Here is a 21,474-nt window from a genome sequence, read left to right as displayed (position 1 = left end):
CATCCATCACTCACTTATCCACAGACATCACACCATACACATCATACACACACACGCACACACCTGCATGATTTACACCCATCACTCCCTTATCTACAGACATCACACCATAGACATCATACACACACTCTCTCACACTCCTGCAGGATTTGCATCCATCACTCCCTTATCTACAGACATCACACCATAGACAACACACACACACTCACTCACTCTCCTGCAGGATTCACATCCATCACTCCCTTATTTTCAGAGATCACACCATAGACATCACACACACTGACACTCCTGCAGGATTTACATCCATCACTCCCTTATCTACAGACATCACACCATAGACATCATTCATACACACACTCCTGCAGGATTAACATCCATCACTCACTTATCTACAGACATCACAACATAGACATCATACACACACTCCTGCAGGATTTACACCCATCACTCCCTTATCTACAGACATCACACCATAGACATCATTCATACACACACTCCTGCAGGATTTACACCCATCACTCCCTTATCTACAGACATCATCCCTCTCAAACTCACACACACACACACTCCTGCAGGGGTCGAGTCGGGACACATCCCGGCCCAACCCTTATATTTAAGATCACACAGCAACTCTCAACAGCGGGAAACACCGGGGGGAGGGTCCCACCTGCCGTTCTTATCACAGGCGTTGACGTCAGCCCCCGACTCCAGCAGACCGCGGCAGACCTCAGCGTGGGCGTGTCTCGCCGACAACAGCAGCGGGGTGAATCCGTCCTGGAGAAAAGACATGAAAACTCATTCAGGTTTCTCAGTCAGTTTTATGAGGTAGAGTCACCCGGAATTCAGGCTTTCAGTTAACAGCTGTGCTGAACTCATCAAGAGTTAATTACTTGAATTTCTTGTCTCTTAATAAAGTATTTGAGAGCATCAGTTAAAGTAAAGTAGTGAAGAGGTAGAGTTACAGGTATACAGTGAATAGTGAATATTTGAGTAATGTTCGAATCCAGATTATGAGAAGAACCAACAACTCAACTAAATAAAGATAAAAATGAGGGACGGTCAATCCAGAAAGAAGAATTTCAAGAAATTTTAAAAGTATTCTCAAGTGCAGTTACAGCAAAGACAATCAAAAACATTATAATGATAAAACTGTCACTCATCAGGACCACCCAAGGAAAGGAAGAGCAAGAGTTCTCTCAAGTTAAGGCGGAAAGTTAACAGCTCCTCAGATACGAGAATCTAAATGCTTTTTTTTTTTTTTTTTTTTTTTTAAAGAGTATTTTGGTTTGTTTAACACTGTTTTTACGTTACTACATGATTCTTTATGTGTTCCTTTATAGTCAGACAGATCACTTTAATATGTATGTTTTCATTTACTATGTAGGGGAAATGAAACAACATAAAAACACTGAATAGGTAAATTTACTGGTAGTGTATATTAATTATGTTAAAACTGATGTCTGGGTAATTGCACTGAGCATGCAGAAGAATCATTTTAAACTGGGTGGGTGTGATGAGGTCTCCTTTCAGAGCTAATTAATCCGATTCCAGGTTATGTTCATTTAGAGAGAGAGAGACAGAGAGAGAGAGAGAGAGCTCTCAGTCAGAAACTTCACTCCTTCGTTTCTTTGGTTTTACTATGAGTGAATGAGCTACTGATCTCTGAGTTTCCTCTTCTGAAGTCCCCGTTGCTCCACCAGCCGCTCGCGTTCAGTAAAACTGAGCCGGATCCTCTTTTAGAGGCTGTACATGTGACGTAAGTACTTAAAGACGTGTGACTTGTCCAGAAGAAGAACTCCCGCGAAAAGCGACCAGAAACCCCAGTTTTTAGAATGAATATATTATTAAGATTAGCAGGGATGGTGGTTTCAGCACACTGGTACCATTAAAAACTATGTGTTATCCATATTCTTCTCCACTCAGAAATGCTTCTGCTTTTAGTTTAGAAACAAAATAATACAGACTGACACTTTAATAAATATAATTACTATGTGAGTACTAAACGAAACTTAATGATGATTTTTCTCAATTGCTCCATATGAACCCATTTAATTCTGACTTACTATGTCTTTTAAACACAGAACAGACTCTCAGATGGGTATTCTCTCCTCTCTAGATGTTCTCTGATGCAGATTAGAGAAGACAATTAGCAGAAGTGTAGAAGTTCTCAGTCAGGCAGAGGCTGCAGGGTATTAAAAGCTGCCCCTCCGCCCCCAAGGTCAGTGTGATCCGTGCCACTCAGCCCTGTGGAGGAAAGCTACACCTCATCAAGAGCACATTTAAAGAGGCTGAGCTAAGCTTTAGCCTTCACTCTGTGACCCAGATCACTCACAGATATCACATCTATCTCAACATACTGACAGATTTATACAGTAAAATCAGAAAAAACTACAATCGATTATGTAAGACGCTGTTTACAGCTGATTATGATATGCATGCAGAGAATCAGATTTAGGCCTGTCACAATTTTAGTTAGCTGTGTTTTACTGGACAATTAATTGCCCTAGAAATATATATTATATATATGTATATGTATATATATATATATATATATATATATATATATATATATATATATATATATATATATATATACATATATACATATATATATATATACACACGTGTATATATATATATGTATATATATATATATATATATATATATATATATACATATATATATATATACACGTGTATATATATATATGTATATATATATATATATATATATATATATATATATATATATATTCGGTTTGTATCATTGTTCTTGGGCCACGGTATTGGTTTGGTTTAGATATATCAATATTAAAGCCACACTTATTTAGAACGAAAGCGATTGGTGAGGGGTAGTGTGTTTAGTGAGGGAGGGAGGCGGGGCTAGGGGAGGGGTAGTGTTATTAGTGAGTGAGGGAGGTGGGGCTAGAGGAGGGGTATTGTTATTAGTGGGTGAGGGAGGCAGGGCTAGGTGAAGGGTAGTGTGTTTAGTGAGGGAGGGAGGCGGGGCTAGGGGAGGGGTAGCATGTTTAGTGAGGGAGGGAGGCGGGGCTAGGTGAACGGTAGCATGTTTAGTGAGGGAGGGAGGCGGGGCTAGGGGAGGGGTAGCATGTTTAGTGAGGGAGGGAGGCGGGGCTAGGTGAACGGTAGCATGTTTAGTGAGGGAGGGAGGCGGGGCTAGGGGAGAGGTAGCATGTTTAGTGAGGGAGGGAGGCGGGGCTAGGTGAACGGTAGCATGTTTAGTGAGGGAGGGAGGCGGGGCTAGGGGAGAGGTAGCATGTTTAGTGAGGGAGGGAGGCAGGGCTAGGTGAAGGGTAGCATGTTTAGTGAGGGAGGGAGGCGGGGCTAGGGGAGGGGTAGCATGTTTAGTGAGGGAGGGAGGCGGGGCTAGGTGAACGGTAGCATGTTTAGTGAGGGAGGGAGGCGGGGCTAGGGGAGGGGTAGCATGTTTAGTGAGGGAGGGAGGCGGGGCTAGGTGAACGGTAGCATGTTTAGTGAGGGAGGGAGGCGGGGCTAGGGGAGAGGTAGCATGTTTAGTGAGGGAGGGAGGCGGGGCTAGGGGAGGGGTAGCATGTTTAGTGAGGGAGGGAGGCGGGGCTAGGGGAGGGGTAGCGTGTTTAGTGAGGGAGGGAGGCAGGGCTAGGGGAGGGGTAGTGTGTTTAGTGAGGAAGGGAGGCGGGGCTAAATAAGGCTGTACAGAGAGGCAGCGGGAGAACTGGCGGGGCTCACTGTAACGCAGCGTATTCTATATCGATATAAATGATATTGTCTCGTCATATATCGCATTTGAATATATATCGATCATTTTTAAATCTCGATATACCGCCCAGCCCTAGATCATCTCAGACTCCAGACCTGAATATTACTGAAAATCTGAGGTGTGATTGAACAGCCTGACAGTCAAACCCGACTCAACTGGAGATGCTTTGAATGTTTTATAAAGAAGAATGATCCAAAATACCTTAAAACAGAAGCCAGACTCTCATTGGAAGCTATAGGAAGAGTTGTTATTTAGAGGCTGTTATTTTTTTTGTCTGCAAAAGGAGGATCTAATACTAAATAGTGATGTCATTTTTCTGTTGGGGTGGCCTAATTCAGTTTAAAGAATTATTGCACACTTTCTGTAAATCCTATAAGCTTTATTTCACTTTTTAAATATCACTGTGTTCTTCTGCTATATGATATATTTAACTGAAATTGCTGATCTGAACAACTAATGATTTATAAAGGAAAATTATGAAACTTATCTGGGGTGCCCAAACTTTTTTATACAAGTGTATATTACTGCTCTCTATCATTCACTTGTGCTCTCCCACGTGGTCTCTAACGCTCTGCTGCAGTGCCTGAACAGTAAGAATGTGTCGTACATGGTGCTAAACCGCACTCCACTGTACCAGTATGTAATGATCTGAAAATAACCCATCGGATAACCGGCTGACCGGCTGACCCCTCCCTCTGTGTTGGTTTAAACTGCAGCCATAACATTCTTTGGCTCTGAGTTTCCAGCTCTAGCGTTACACACGGCTCAAATATCACTGTTATATCAGTCTTCCAGCTCTGGACTTCTTTCCAGTACAGACGCCAGATCAGCCCTACTTTATATAGAGCCGGACTTTTTAAATTACATTTACAGTACAGGCCAAAAGTTTGTACACGCCTTCTCTTTTTTAATGCGTTTTCTCACTGAAGCATCAAAACTATGAATGAACACATGTGGAGTTTTATGTACTTAACAAAAAATGAGCTGAACCTCCACAGTCACCGGACCTGAACCCAATCCAGATGGTTTGGGGTGAGCTGGAGCACAGAGTGATCAGAGTGATCATTCTCCCTCCCTCACTAAACATGCTACCCCTCCCCTAGCCACGCCTCCCTCCCTCACTAAACATGCTACCCCTCCCCTAGCCACGCCTCCCTCCCTCACTAAACATGCTACCCCTCCCCTAGCCCCGCCTCCCTCCCTCACTAAACATGCTACCCCTCCCCTAGCCCCGCCTCCCTCCCTCACTAAACATGCTACCCCTCCCCTAGCCCCGCCTCCCTCCCTCACTAAACATGCTACCCCTCCCCTAGCCACGCCTCCCTCCCTCACTAAACATGCTACCCCTCCCCTAGCCCCGCCTCCCTCCCTCACTAAACATTGAGAGAATGATCACAAGAGTGTGCAAAGCAGTAATAAGAGCAAAGGGTGGCTATTTTGAAGAAACTAGAATTTTTTTGTTAAGTACATAAAACTCCACGTGTTCATTCATAGTTTTGATGCTTCAGTGAGAATCACAACGTAAATATCAGTCATGAAAATAAAATAAAGAAAACGCATTGAAAAAGAAAGAGAAGGTGTGTCCAAACTTTTTTCACATAACATAATATAAGAACATAATAAAAATCAAATAAAAAGCTGTGAAAATGTACTTTAAAGGCGAGATTTGTTTTTTTTTATTCTCAGAGGTTGGACCTAAGCACTTTAAACAGAAATTCCAGCCATCTCGTGTGATGCTCCCTACCCTAATCTACAGCTCTGACATTTACACCGGCTTTGCTTTCGAGTACAAGAACCCTCCTCCCAAGAACTCCCACAGTTCCCAGAGTTCCTGGACGTTGGGCATCAAAGCTCAATTGTAATGGTCTGATCTCAGCAGGTCATCACAGCTCTGCACGGTTTGAAGTTTGGAGCTTCCAGCAGAGAGCAGGTACCGAGATCAAAACAGCACGACAGTAGGAGGGAGGAACCAGAAACGAACGTGCGGAGCTCGTCTCAGAGACTGATCAGAGACTCTGCTGAGCTTTAGCAGCTTCTCAATTACATTTAACATCAGTTTGGCTTTGATTTTGCTCAGAGCGCCGCCAGCGGAGCTTCCCCCATGACTGTAGAGTAAACAACAGAATGGAGATATCGCAGTTCGCTTGTTATTCTCCACAGCAGTGCAGACAGAATACAACATAATTAGATTTAATGACTAAAACAGTCAGATAGAGCTCAATCCAGAGAAAGAGAGAGAGCTATAAAGAACTTCACAGTGTAGTTTTAGGGCTTTTATTAGCTTAAACTAAAGCAAATTGAAATTAAGTTTGAGCCTGAGGTCAAATATGCCTCACAGGCAGATTTTAATCAAGCCCACATCATTACAAAAAAAGAATACACTATATTTCCAAACATATTTTGTAGCTCCCTAAGCTCCCCTCTTTCACGGCACAAGTCATTCTTTTGTTACAGGCATTTATTTGAGTATGCCGTGAGAACTTGAAAAACAAAAATACAATAAATAAGATTATTGGTTTACAAAAAACATTCTCACAGAGAATAATCATCAAAGAACCACATAAAATTATATAAACTTACAATTCACTGACATTCTTAACAGATAAACTTAAACAATCAGCTTATTGGACCTATCTAGAGCTTTTGTACATCATATAACTGCACTGCCATTAGCCTTTAGCTTGCCCACTATGCTCATTACAAAGAAAAGAACAAAAAAAGACACTTGCTCACCTCATTGGCCGCATTATTACAATGGGGAATTAAGGAAACTTTGTAAAAGTGGGTCCTCTCTGGCACTGACATGCAGTAGCTTTATTAAAACTTAAGATATTTGCAGCTGAAACATGTGCTCTCCTTCTTGTCTGCAGTGTGTTGCTCTAATAACAAACCTCCCTGCCCCCCTAGGACACAAACATAGGTTCCCCTATGAGAGCATAAAAGAAAATCATATATATAAATCTTAAACTTTCCCCCTTGAGCTTTTAAACAGAGAATAACTTAGAAAAATGTAAAGTATCTCACTTTAACAGCATTAAGTTCAAAATTAACTTACAAATAACAACTGTCTCTAAAGGCAGTTACATATTTGTTTGTTTGCCTTCGTGAGAATATGAATTTAAATGACATCCCATTCTTAATCCATAGTGTTTCATATGACGTCAGCCCAGAATAAACAGCTATAACAGATTCAAATTCTCTGGGAAGGCTTTCTACAAGGTTTAGGAGTGTGTTCATGGGAATTTTTTACCACTATTCTTCCAGAAGAGTATTTGTGTGGTCAGACACTGATGTTGATAAGAAGGCATGGCTTATAGTCTCTATAGGACTCTGTACAGGCCAGTCAAGTTCTTCTACACCAAACTCAAAGCTCATCCATGTCTTATTGGACCTTGGAACAGGAAGGGGTTGTGCCCAAAATGTATCAGCAAAGTTGGGAGCATGACATTGTGCTAAATCTCTAATCTCTAACTAAGGGACCGAGACCAACTTCTAAAAAACAACCCCACACCATCATCATAATACTAATGATCCCCCCTCTACCAAACTTTACACTTGGCACAGTGCAGTCAGACATCTACTGTTCTCCTGGCAATTATGCTTGTTGATGTAAGGTTTCAATGCATGAAAAACCACTCTACTTTTCTTGATATGATCTGAAGCTACATGAAGTTTGGAGGTGTGTAGTGATGTAGTAACTCTGAAGCTACATGAAGTTTGGAGGTGTGTAGTGAGTGATGAACTCTGAAGCTACATGAAGTTTGGAGGTGTGTAGTGAGTGATGAACTCTGAAACTACATGAAGTTTGGAGGTGTGTAGTGATTAACTCTGCTGAAGCTACATGAAGTTTGGAGGTGTGTAGTGATTAACTCTGCTGAAGCTACATGAAGTTTGGAGGTGTGTAGTGATGATGAACTCTGAAGCTACATGAAGTTTGGAGGTGTGTAGTGATGTAGTAACTCTGAAGCTACATGAAGTTTGGAGGTGTGTAGTGAGTGATGAACTCTGAAGCTACATGAAGTTTGGAGGTGTGTAGTGATGATGAACTCTGAAGCTACATGAAGTTTGGAGGTGTGTAGTGATGTAGTAACTCTGAAGCTACATGAAGTTTGGAGGTGTGTAGTGAGTGATGAACTCTGAAGCTACATGAAGTTTGGAGGTGTGTAGTGAGTGATGAACTCTGAATCTACATGAAGTTTGGAGGTGTGTAGTGAGTGATGAACTCTGAAGCTACATGAAGTTTGGAGGTGTGTAGTGATGATAAACTCTGAAGCTACATGAAGTTTGGAGGTGTGTAGTGATGATGAACTCTGAAGCTACATGAAGTTTGGAGGTGTGTAGTGATGAACTCTGAAGCTACATGAAGTTTGGAGGTGTGTAGTGATGAACTCTGAAGCTACATGAAGTTTGGAGGTGTGTAGTGATGAACTCTGAAGCTACATGAAGTTCGGAGGTGTGTAGTGAGTGATGAACTCTGAAGTTCATCACTACACTGGGCTCCTGAGAGACCTATGCTTTTAAAATGTGTAAAAGTTTATAGATACAGTCAAAAATGAGTAAAATGAGTAAAAAATAGTAATAATTACATCCCAGCACAAAACCAGAACATTAGAGTTACACCTTAATCCTCCTCCAAATCTTACATAAGTAGTTATAAAGGTATTGTCAGGTGTTGCATCAGGACAAAAAACAGGGTGAAAACACTATTTTGCAATCTCCAAGGCTAATCCAAGGATAAATAGAGAATTTTTAAAGCCACAAATCAACCAGTTTCATTCTTTCTCGATTACAGCAGACCTGTTTGGAGACACTTGGGAGTCAGCTGTGTTGGATAAGGAAGGTTTTGTTTTTTTTGTCTCTGCTGAAGTGATTTGACTCTCATTAAGAGCTCGTCTGTGGCTCAGTGTGAGGCACAATAAATAAGGCCAGTGCTGCAGAGAGTCGAGCAAAGAGCGGATAATTACAACGAAAATCCGTAAAAGCTTAAAGCTTAACCCTTTAATGTCCTCACCAAGAAAAAACAATAGTTTCTCGGGGGGCAACAACATAAAAAAACATAAAAGAACATAAAAAAACCCCACAGGTTGTTCTAACCATCACTATTATCTAAGGGGCGCATGATCATATAGAATCCTGGGCGGATCATTCTGTTTCTCCATCAGCAGCTGGAGTCCGAGAGAGAGAGAGAGAGAGAGAGTTGGCCATGCTCTCTCTGGGTGGGTACAGTAGATGGCACTCTCTCCCCTCATCACTCACATCACTAGTGGCCTAATTGGCCTTTCTACCCAAATTGGGTAGAAAATGTGATAAAATAAGAAAAATCATTATTAAAAAAAAACAACAGGTTTTAAAGATAATACTACAGGGGTTGGACAATGAAACTGAAACACCTGGTTTTAGAGCACAATAATTTATTGAGGTGACGTACAGTTCTGGTGGAAACAGGAGAGTTGAGGTGCACATTGAATTCTACCGTGATTTGATCAGCCGTGGTTTTATGTTTTTTGGATACAATCCGGGTTAACAGCGTCCACAGTTAATCCTGTTGGATGTGGTTGGTCCTTCTTGGTGGTATGCTGACATTATCCTGGATAATGTGGCTCTTGATGCATCACAAAGACTTGCTGTCTTGGTCACAGATGCTCCAGCAAGACGTACTCGGGGAATGTCAACCATAATGTCTCAGAGAGAAGGCGAGGAGAGCTCTGTTTGCCATCAGAAAATCAATAAACTTTGAAATAACCATTACAATCTGGACCAAGCTTTTTAAATCTGTAATAGAGCCAATAGCCCTGTATGGCAGTGAGGTGTGGGGACCCCTGACACAGAACGACTTCACAAACATCCGGTTGAAATCCTGCACGCAGAATTTTGTAAGAGCCTCCTGCACGTTCAGAGAAAGACCCCCAATAACGGCCCCTCCTCATCACCAAAAGAAAGGGAGAGAAGAAAGAGAGGAGGAGAGAGAAAAAAGAAAGGGAGAGAAGAAAGAGAGAGGGAGGGAGAAAGAGAAAGGGAGAGGCAGGAAGAGAGAGAGAGAGAGAAGGAGGAAGAAAGAGAGGGAGGAGGAGGAGGAGAAGAACGGACATAGCAATCTCCTTCTCGCAGAGACCTCAAGTCTGCCACTGGGAGACTCGTATCACCAAAACCAAACACAGCGCCTAACCCTAGGAGACCACAGCCCGAGTATGTGTGTGTGTTTTGTGTGTTTTTTGTGTGTGTGTGTGTGTGTGTGTTATTGCAGCATGTTTGAGGTTGACCACAGGCGTATTAGAGCAGCAGCAGTGTGAAGGAGTGTGAAGGAGTGTGAAGGATTGTGAGGTGTGGAGAAGGTGTTGGGTTTCCACTGATGGAAGATTTTAAGCTTTTTAAACCAAATAAATAAATAAAAGTACGAAACCAGCCTGAACTTGGTACTCACCGCGTCTTTAAGATTCACAGGACTCTTGTTTTCACACAGAAGCTGAACAATCACAGAGTTTCCACTGGCAGCTGGAAGAGAGAAGAACAGGAGGAAGAACAGAAATCAGCATACACGCATTTAAAGCATTTCCACAAAACACACAATACAACACTAAAAAAAAATTACAATATCACTAAAAAAGTTAGTTTATTTCAGTCATTTAGTTTAAAATGTGAAACTTAAATTATATAGATATTTTTGTTCTTTTAATTAAAATATTATATAAGACCAATTGGTACTTTTGGCAGTGTTGGCAGTGTGCCAAGTCCTGCTGGAAAATGAAATCCTCATCTCCATAAAAGTTGTCAGTAGCAGAGGGAAGCTGTAAGATATGAAGTGCTGTAAGATTTTGTGGGAAAATAAAACTGCACTGACTTTAGACTTGATAATAAAACACAGTGGATCAACACCAGCAGATGACAGACATGACTCTCCAAACCATCACTGATTGGTAGAAACTTCACACTAGACCTTCAAGCAGCTTGGACTGTGTGTCTCTCCACTCTTCCTCCAGACTCTCTCCTCTCTCCAGTCAACTTTTATGGAGATGAGGATTTCATTTTCCAGCAGGACTTTTGGGGTTTTCATTGGCTGTAAGCTATAAACAATCAACAACGAAATAAATAAATGCTTAAAATAGTTCACTCTTTGTGTAATATATATATATATAATATAAATGTTTCACCTTTTAAACTTACAGAAATAATAGAATTACAGAAATACAGTAACTTTTCAATATTATTCTATTTTTTTAAATGCACCTGTACTTATTACAATAGAGGTGATCACAGTTAAAACACATCAGTAGCGAGAATTACTTAAAAAAAAAAAATCACGCAAAAATTCCGTACTAAGAATAGCAATTGCTTTTTTCACTAGATCCTACTGTTCTCATTGAATAAGAAGTTAAATAAAAAATATTCTTTAACTCAGTTTTGATGCATTTTTACATGTGTCTTTTTATATGAGTTGTTCTACACCATAGACTGTGTATAGCTGGACAGAGCATCATCTCTCAAAAGTGAAGACACCACAGGTCGGGCGCCCCCTGCTGTTCGGTTTCAGAAAGCTGTATAACACCACTCATCCCCATAGGTTTCAATGGCAAAACAGACAACTTTCAATTACTTTTTTTCTAATATACTGTAATTCTACCTCCATTATTTAAATGCAGCAGCTAGTGTAACCTCTGCTTATATTGTCAATTTTTTATATCCCCACAGAATTCGCTTTTAAGAACGTTATTCAGCTCTATTCAAAAAAGGTGTGGTTATTGTAAAAGGGCTGGTTTTGGGCGGGACCAATAACAGATCGTCAGCTCCGCCCCGCTCCACTCTGCAGCCTGTGACCTCGAGGCAGCCCTCAGGGGCGGGGTTATGTAAATGAGTAGGCTGCCTCTCCACTGTGTTTCTCCCTCCTCTGGTCTCTACTGCGCAGAATCGGGTTTCAGGATCGCCAACATGGCGGAAGATTTTGGCTTCATTTTCATTGAATGAATGGGAACGGAGACACGGCGTCCATCTTTTTTACAGTCTCTGTTCTACACTATTAACAATTTATCAACATCATCAACACATCGCCTTGCTTACGGTATTGCAATATATTGTGATATATAGAATGAAATCGCTACGCTATGTGGAGTCTATGTGTATATATATATATATATATATATATATATATATATATATGTCTATGTTACTTTCTCTACACAGTGATGACGGCGCTCCGGGCTGAAGCTAGTGTTATAGGATATAAAAAGTGTTTTTTAATAAGCTTCTTCTGCACTTTTTAAGTTATTAATACCTCATTTTAAATGTAAGGGCTCCCAGGATTCTAGCAAGGAGGTGTGGAGCTACTTTGAGCTGGATAATGGTGTAAAAAGTGATTTATTGAGGCAAATTATGCCCCGATAAGGCTGTTGTAAAGAGTGCCGGGCAAAAAGCACAAAATATTACTGGGTCTCGGAAAGCTGAGGGAGAACGGAGGTGAGCTATTCATCAAAGATAAGAACTTTTTATCATGTTTTACTACAATAAAAGTCCATTTTACACCAGAGTTCTCCTTTAAGTGCACCTTAAAGTGTAAAAAAAATATGGTAATAAAATAATAAAAAAAAACACTTTGACTGGTACTGTTCACCACCCCCCTCCCAATCACCACAGTCATCACGATCACCACTGCACCCGAAACAAAATACTCATCCATGTCCCACGGCTTCAAAAGCAGCCAGCAATTATCTTTGACTGGCACACAAGTACACAGGTGGTGTTTCTGTTCCCTGTGAAAACAATGAAACTATGATTTGGCCGCTCTCTTTAACCCGCTTTTCCCCGACTAAATCACATCCTGTCAGCGGCAGCTTCTCTCCTCCAGGTGTCTAAAAGCTCTCCCAGCTCCGCCACGTATTATTTCTAACCGAGCTAAAACACAAACCCTTGTAAAATAGCTTAATTATCAGCAGGCGTAGCGTCACTCTGTCAGTACTGCATAATCTCTGCGCGGGGAGGAACGGCTGGGGAGCAATTTCTCCTCTAAAAAAGACTCTAAAAGCCAAAAACAAACGTGACGCTCATGACCTCACACGTCTTCCACTGGCGGTCGGGTACAGTCATGCTTAAATAACAGTTCTTTCAGCTCTGAGAAGGAAAAGAAAGAGCCCTGCTGTGAGATATCAGCCTAAAATAGAACAATTAAACCACAGCAAAGACAAAGAAGCTCCTTCTGTACTTATATAACAGAAATATAATAACTCTCAATTAAAAAACTCAATTAAAACACTACACGTCCACCAAGACAGAAGGGGCATACGAAAATACAAGTTACTTTATTTCAGTAATTCAGTTCAAAATGTGAAACTCATATATTATATAGATGTATTAAACACACAGAGTGATCTATTTTAATGGTTTAATTATTTTATTGTTGATAATTATGGCTTACAGCCAAAGAAAACCAATAAATAATTATGGAGATGCGGATTTCATTTTCCAGCAGGACTTGGCACACTGCCCACACTGCCAAAAATACCAATTGGTCTTATATTGTATAATATTCTAATTTTCTGAGACACTGATTTTTGGGTTTTCATTGGCTGTAAGCCATAATCATCAACAATAAAATAATAAATAAATGCTTAAAATAGATCACTCTGTTTGTTTAATACATCTATATAATATATGAGTTTCACATTTTCAACTGAATTATTGAAATAAAGTAACTTTTCAATGATAATTCCAATTTTCCAGTTCTAGGGGTGTATCGCCATATAGTATCATACACAATAATATCGCCAACATTTTTGAATATGGTGAACGATGGATATTATACCCTGAATTATTGCGCCATATCACCCACCCCTAATTATCACATCAGGGTACTACTTAGTTTTTACTGTTTTTAGCAAAAGAAAAATTCACACTGTTCTAATTTCTAATTTCTCATTATATGTCTACTAAATACAGATTATATCTGTCCAGTATTATTTATTTTACTTTAATCCTGGATATATGGAGATATTTGGAGTGCATTATCATTAGTAGTATCATGACTTCTGTTAAAAAATCTGATAAAATTCTTGTATTTTTTTATATCTCAGTTAGGGGTGTGCCATATTACATTGTATATGCAGTAACAAAAGGTAATTTTCATTTTGTTGCAGTAAAGTAGTGTTTTCTTGAAATATATATTTTTTTAATTCAGTGTTTTGTCATAAACTCGCCAAGAGTATCATCATCACAAAAATAAGGGCTTAATCCACAGTTTCAAACTGAAAAACCCCTAAAAGTTCATGTTCTCAAGCATTTTACCTGCATGATGAAGAGCCGTCCTCCCAGCACCATCCAGAGCATCCACCACACACTTGCTCTGTAGGAACAAACAGCATCAAATTGTTACATATATTACAAAATAAATAGTTTATTATGCATTAAGAAATGTGATTAATATAAATAACCAGCTTATAAGAGTTTATAAGAAATTGTATGTCAATACCAAGAACCTCAACAAAGCTGCCTTAATAAAGCATGCTATAATTACTATTAACCACTAATGAATTAGACATAAGTATTGTTCAATATTATAATATATTATATTCATTTATAATGCATTATATAATGAGTTATGTTTGAAAACCTCTGGAATATAATCAAGAGGAAGATGGATGATCACAAACCATCAAACCACCGAACTGAACTGTTCTAACTACTTTTGCACCAGGAGTTAAGCAGCATAAAGTTATCCAAAAGCAGTGTGTAAGACTGGTGGAGGAGAACATGATGCCAAGGTGCATGACAAAAACTGTGATTAAAAACCACCAGGGTTATTCCACCAAATATTGATTTTTGAACTCTTAAAACTTTATGAATATGAACTTGTTTTCTTTGCATTATTTGAGGTCTGAAAGCTCTGCATCTCTTTTTTTGTTATTTCAGTCATTTCTCATTTTCTGTAAATAAATGCTCTAAATGAGAATATTTTTATTTGGAATTTGGGAGAAACGTAGTCCGTAGTTTATGAAGTGATCTCTTCATTTTTTCCACAGCTGTATATTACAAACACAGCTTATAATGCATTATTACAAAATGACAATTAATCACAATTCATAATGCATTATAAACATGGCTATAATTTTTTATATAAAATTTTTATACATATGTATCTTTATAATGCTATATAAATGCATGGTAATGTGTTATAATGATGCTTATAGGGTGTAACAGACACACAATTTATCTAAATTAGAATTGTTACCAAAACTTCTAATTTAGATAAAAAATAAGCTGCTTTAAAAGGAACTTTTTTATTTTTTCCTTTTGTTTTTTAGAAGACAGTTGAGGAAGCTCCCTCTTATTAAAATATTTAACAGTTAACTGTTAGATTTCAGCATTAATGCCGAAGAAGCACAGGGCTTTAATTTGACGATCATCATTACCAGGAGAGATGTGATGGATCAGATCTGACTCCTGCAGTCGGCTGAAGGCCGTGAGGACGTATCGTTAGCTGTGATCAGGGAGATCCTGTAATTATAAGTAATGGATGGACGGACGGACGGATGGACGGATGAACAGAGCGAGACGTTTGGGTTCAGATATTTGATGCGAGAGCTGAAGGCTGTTGTCCCATTAGAAAGATCTGCTGCAATCTTAGCAATTTCAGTTCTGGTTTGATTTCTGCTGGACGAGCGCGTTCACCCCGACCTGAGGAAGAACGGATGAAGAAGTGGAGAAACAGAAGTTCATTTTTACTGCAGAAATACTCACTTTTACACGCTGAGCAGCAGCCAGAGTGCTAAATTAAACTCCAGCCGACCCAAAACTTTAACCAGCCCGTGAATTCTTTATTCACGCTGTGAGAAACCCGAACAAACACAGCTGCTCTGATTATCTTTATATAACAGATAATATTATAGATTTGTACTACAGATTTCTGTGCAACCCTAATATTTATAACCCTCTGAAATGATTAAAAATAAATTCACAATAACATTATGATTAATCACAACTTGCTCTGCAAGAAAGAAAGAAAAAAAAAGAGGGTGAGAGAAGGAAAGGGAGACAGAGAAAAAGCTAGAAAGAAAGAGAGCGAGAAAAAGATTGAGAAAGAATTGTAAGTAAGACAGAGAAAAAGTGAGCAAGAAAGAAAAAGAAAGAAAGCGAAAACAAAAGAAAGAGAGAGAGAGATGTAAAGAAGAGAAGGAGAAAGATATAGAGATGTAGAGAAAGAATAAAGAGAATAATAAAGAGAAAGAAGGTGATTGAAAGACAGAGATGTAAAGAAAGAAAGAGAAAAAGAAAGATAGAAAAAGAGTGAGAGCAAGCGAGCAAAAAAGCAAGCCAGAGCAAGAAAGAAAAAAGAGAAAAGAAAGAGAAAGAAAGAGAGAAAGTTTAAGAAAGAAAGAAAGAAAGAAAGAAAAAGCAAGAGAGAAAGAAACAAAGAAAGAAACAGGGAGAGAAAAAAAGAAAAAGAAGGCAAAAAAGAGAAAGAGGGTGAGAGAAAGAAAGAGAGATGTAAAGAAAAAAACAGATTGATAGAGAGAAAGAAGGAGACAGAGAAAAATTGAGAGATGTAAAAAAGGGAAATAAAGAAAGAGAGAAAGAGTGAGAGCAAACGAACAAAAAAAGAAAAAGAGCAAGCTAGAACAAGAAAGAAAGAAAGAGTGAGAGAAAAGAAAAGAAAGAAAGAGCAAGCAAGATTGTAAGAGGGATGTAAAGAAAGAAAGACAAAGGGAGAGAGAAATAAAGAAATAAAGAGCAAGTGAGCAAAAAAGAGCAAGCGAGAGGGAGAAAGAAAAAAAGAAAGAAAGAAAGAAAAAGTAAGAGAAAAAAAAAAGAGAGAGCGTAGAGATAGGAGGGTGGGGCATTATTAAAAGCTAATCTACCTACTGAACGGAATAAAAGCTGAATAAAAGTTGTGTTTAAAAAATGAAAGCATTAAAAGTTTTCAGATTAATCTCAGGTTAACAGGTTAACTCCGCGTGAGATTGCAGTGACGTGAGCTCAGCTGATCAGGCGTGAGCGGTGTTTTTGGTGCATCAAATGCAGCAGATGTAGGAGATGCACAGTCATGTATCTACAGGAGCCTCCAGCTGTGATACAGAGGCGGCGTGGGCTGATCATTTATTCACATCCTCTGCAGAGCGGCTGATTAAACTGCTGTATCAGAGAGGGAGGGGAAGAATCTGCACTTTATTTTCTTTATCAATTTCAAGCTATTTGCTCCATTTAATCCAGAATTTTCTGTAACGCTTGCTTGGAAAGATCTGTACATTTGGTCAAATGTGAAAGCTGATTTTGGTGCTTGGGGTTTTGCTTCAAACTATCTGCTCCCTGTGCAGTGTGTAGGGTTGCACGATTGGTTCATTTTGTTGTCACTTCAGTTTCTGAATCAATTTCTCTGATTTTGCTATTTATAGGTTTACAGTGCCCTCCATAATTATTGGCACCCCTGGTTAAGATGTGTTCTTTAGCTTCTCATAAATTGAGTTTTGTTCAAAATAATATAGGACCACTATGGAAAAAAAGAGTAAAATACAACCTTTAACTCAAGTGAATTTATTCAGTAGGAAAAAAATCCCACATTAAGAAATAATTATTTAACATCAAATCATGTGTGCCACAATTATTAGCACCCCTGATGTTAATACTTTGTACCACCCCCTTTTGCCAACAAAACAGCACCTAATCTTCTCCTGTAATGTTTCACAAGATGGGAGAATACAGAAAGAGGGATCTTTGACCATTCCTCTTTGCACATTCTCTCTAAATCATCCAACGACCTGGGTCCTCTCCTCTGCACTCTCCTCTTCAGCTCACCCCACAGGTTTTCAATGGGGTTGAGGTCTGGGGACTGAGATGGCCATGGGAGGAGCTTGATTCTGTGTGCGGTGAACCATTTCTGTGTAGATTTGGCCACATGTTTAGGGTCATTATCTTGCTGAAAGACCCAGTGACGACCCATCTTCAGCTTTCGGGCAGAAGCCACCAGATTTAGTTTTAAAATGTCCTGGTATTTTAGAGCATTCATGATGCCATGCACCCTAACAAGGTTCCCAGGGCCTTTAGAAGAGAAACAGGCCCACAGCATCACTGATCCCCCTCCGTATTTCACAGTGGGCATGAGGTGCTTTTCTGCATACTCAGCTCTTGTGTTACGCCAGACCCACTTAGAGCATTTGTTGCCAAAAAGCTCTATCTTTGTTTCATCTGACCAAAGCACACGGTCCCAGTTGAAGTCATAGTACCGCTTAGCAAACTCCAAACGTTTGCGTTTATGATTGTGAGTGAGAAATGGTTTCTTCCGTGCATGCCTCCCAAACAGCTTGTTGGCATGTAGATAGCGCCTGATGGTTGTTTTGGAGACTTTGTGACCCCAAGAAGCTACCATTTGTTGCAATTCTGTAACAGTGAGCTTTGGAGAACTTTTTATTTCTCTTATCATCCTCCTCACTGTGCGTGGTGGCAAAATAAACTTGCGTCCTCGTCCAGGCTTGTTTACCACTGTTCAGTTGTTTTAAACTTCTTAATAATTCCTCTGACAGTAGATATGGACAGGTGTAGGCGAGTAGCGATTTTCTTGTAGCCATTGCCTGACTTGTGAAGGTCAACACACATCTGCCTCACTTGAATGGTATGTTCCTTTGTCTTTCCCATGTTGAAGATAAATGGCCTCTGTGTCACGTCATATTTATACCCCAGGGAAACAGGAAGTTGTGAATTACTAATTAAATGTTCCTACATACTCTGATCAACTTCGTAAACTACTGTAGAAGTGACAGAAATACTTTTATTAAATTTATTTCCTAAGAATTGTTAGGGGTGCCAATAATTGTGGAACAGGTGATTTTATGAAGAATAATTATTTCTTAGTCAGGGATTTTATTTCCCCCTTAAAATTTACTTGAGTTAAAGGTTGGACTTTACTTTTTTTCCCATCGTGGTCCTATATTATTTTGAACAAAACTCAATTTATGAGAAGCTAAAGAACACATCTTAACCAGGGGTGCCAATAATTATGGAGGGCACTGTATGTTTGAGTAAAATGAACATTGTTGTTTTATTCTATAAACTACAGACAACATTTCTCCCAAATAAAAACATTCTCATTGAGAGCATTTATTTACAGAAAATGAGAAATGGCTGAAATAACAAAAAAAAAAAAGATGCAGAGCTTTCAGACCTCAAATAATGTAAAGATCAAAAAATATTCATAGTTTTTTTACGAGTTCAGAAATGAATATTTGGTGGAATAACCCTGATGGTTTTTAATCCCAGTTTTCTTCATGCATCTTGGCATCATGTTCTCCTCCACCAGTCTTACACACTGCTTTTGGATAACTTTATGCTGCTTTACTCCTGGTGGAGAGACACGTCATCTGCCAGAAAATCTTACAGCACTTCATGCTTCTCTCTGCTCTGACAACTTTTATTAAAATGCAGATTTCATTTTCCAGCAGGACTTGGCATACTGCCCACACTGCCAAAAGTATCAACTGGTCTTAATATAATATTCAAATTTTCGGAGACACTGATTTTTGAGTTTTCATTGGTTCTAAGCCATAATCATCAATGATAAAAGTAAAAAATAAATGCTTAAAATAGATTACTCTGTGTGTAATACATCTTTTCAATGATATTCAAGTTTTTATACACGTTTTAAGCTATATGATGATTCAGCATTGGACACAGAAAAGGAGAAATCTGCACTACTTTACCTGTATCAGTCTTTTGGCACAATCCTGATGGTTGTTTTTGGCAGCGAGGTGTAAAGCACTAAAACCTAGAGCAGGCAGGAAAAAAGCAGACCTGAATTTCCCCAAAGATCCACATTCAGCAGGATTTTAATGAGTTAAACAGAGAAGTATGTAAGAGAAAGCTGTTTAAAGAAAAGTCTTGGCCTCCTCGCCGCTGTTTCTACACACAGGAAACAGGAAAAGAGGAATACAGCAGAGTTCTGGGTCTAACCTGAAGCGTCCACCACCGAAACATCAGCTCCATGAGCCAGAATCACCGCCAGGCACTCGGCCTGACCCCGAGCAGCAGCTACATGCAGACTGAGGAGGAGAAGATAAACACAGAGATTATAGAGTTAAAAAATCGATTCAATTAATCGAGTAATGGGATAAAACTTATTCGTTTTCATTAAAGAGTAATTAAAAATAGTCAAGAGAAAACAAGACATTTCATTCAATACATGATTTCCTTTTTTACATAAGTTATATTTTGTAATTCACAACATACAAACAACATTTCCAAACGGCAAACACAAATAGAAATAAAAAAAACTGAACAATAATAATTTTTAAATTAGTACTTTAATCAATCAGGTTAAATTATTTTCAACAAGGATTTCTTGTAATTATCTAAAGAAAGAAAGAAAGAAAGGGAGAGAAAGAGAGCAAGCGAGAAAGAAAGAGCAACAGAAAAAGAGTGAGAGAAAGAGAGCAAGAGAAATATTAAGAGCAAAAAAGAAAGAGCAAGCGAGAAAAAGAGCGAGATAAAAACAAAAAAAAGAAAGAGAAAAACAAAAGTAAGTAAGTAAGAAAGAGTGTAAGAAAGAAAGAGTGTAAGAAAGAAGGAGTGAAAGAGTGAAACAGTGAAAGAAAGAAAAAAACGGACACAGCAGCAGAGGGAAGCTGTAAGATATGAAGTTCTGTAAGATTTTGTGGGAAAACAAAACTGCACTGACTTTAGACTTGATAATAAAACACAGTGGATCATCACCAGCAGATGACATGTCAATATTGAGATATATAATCATTGCACATTATTAGTACTTTATTTTTTGTATTGTTTTTCATTACTTGTATATTATCTTAATTATGTCTTGTAACATTGTTCTTTATTATGTCTTAAATGTATTTCTTTATATTCCAATTTTATTAATTTTAAATAATTCTTTTATTTAATTGTAACTTTAATTTATACATTTCTTAAATTTTTTTTTAACCTTGTTCTGCACTGAGTCTTAAATCTTTCTGCAAAACACTTTGAATTGCCTCTGTATATAAAAGGTGCTGCAATACAAATAAACTGGCCTGGTCTGAGAGGAAGGCCACTAACCCGTATTAGACGCGTGAGTGATCTCTTAAGGGCAAATACAGAGCTGTGTTCACTGGGCTGTAAATATAAGGTTAATGTAGCACTGGGTCAATCCGTTTCTCACTCTGATGGACGGGGCATGCTCTCTCTCTCTCTCTCTCTCTCTCTCTCTCTCTCTCTCAGCTTCTTTAATATATATTTACATTCTACTAAAATACATTCATTTACAATGAGGCATATACTCAGCTGAAACACTAGGAAAAAGCCTAGTGCATCCCAAATTATATTATCAACATTAACATTTTTATATTTTAACATTATAGTCATTATAGCTTTTAGAAAAAAATGTGTATTGAGATTTTTTTTTTATTTATATTTGCTATCTGAGCTAATCGGCACCTGATTTTAGGGTCATGATTTAATTCGATTCTCGATTTTCTTTTTTTTTTTACAGCAGAGAGGCCTATGCCAGTTTTAGATTAGTCTATGGTCAGTCATTGGTTTGATTCATCAAATTTACAATATCTTATTTCAAAAGGTGGGCTTGATATAAGTGATGCAAAGTGATACAAGTGATCTGTAATACACCACATTAGGCACTAATGGTCAAATTTAAATCATTTAATTAAGATATATATGTAATGCCATCTAGTGGCTTTTTTTGGTAGCAGCAGTGTGCACTATTAAAACAGCAATGTGCAACATAACATAAATAA

General features: G+C 38.7%; 1 protein-coding gene and 1 long non-coding RNA gene across 10 annotated transcripts in view; one reads left to right on the top strand and one right to left on the bottom strand.

The window, feature by feature from the left end:
• The window catches only part of rai14 (retinoic acid induced 14), a 109,606-nt gene that overhangs the window by 28,252 nt on the left and 59,880 nt on the right, over positions 1 to 21,474 (bottom strand). For all 6 annotated transcript variants that reach the window (XM_022666541.2, XM_022666545.2, XM_022666543.2 and 3 more), the window contains exons 4-8: positions 19,682 to 19,770; positions 19,432 to 19,496; positions 14,030 to 14,087; positions 10,182 to 10,252; positions 668 to 774 (exon numbers count right to left, since the gene is read on the bottom strand). In XM_022666541.2, the coding sequence (XP_022522262.2) occupies positions 668 to 774; positions 10,182 to 10,252; positions 14,030 to 14,087; positions 19,432 to 19,496; positions 19,682 to 19,770 (390 nt within the window). The remainder of the gene's footprint in view (positions 1 to 667; positions 775 to 10,181; positions 10,253 to 14,029; positions 14,088 to 19,431; positions 19,497 to 19,681; positions 19,771 to 21,474) is intronic.
• Positions 7,161 to 8,524, top strand: LOC125782418 (uncharacterized). Of its 4 annotated transcripts, none has more exons than XR_007425088.1 (4): positions 7,161 to 7,483; positions 7,701 to 7,744; positions 7,789 to 7,875; positions 8,051 to 8,524. It is a non-coding gene; the product is annotated as an uncharacterized LOC125782418 (long non-coding RNA). The 4 variants fall into 4 exon arrangements; XR_007425087.1 differs by having other exon boundaries at positions 7,658 to 7,744; XR_007425089.1 differs by lacking the exon at positions 7,701 to 7,744.

The sequence above is a fragment of the Astyanax mexicanus genome, chromosome 17, assembly GCF_023375975.1.
Source record: "Astyanax mexicanus isolate ESR-SI-001 chromosome 17, AstMex3_surface, whole genome shotgun sequence".
NCBI lineage: Eukaryota > Metazoa > Chordata > Actinopteri > Characiformes > Acestrorhamphidae > Astyanax > Astyanax mexicanus.
Note: the sequence above shows the minus strand (reverse complement) of the source record. Positions and strands in the feature narration are given on the sequence as shown.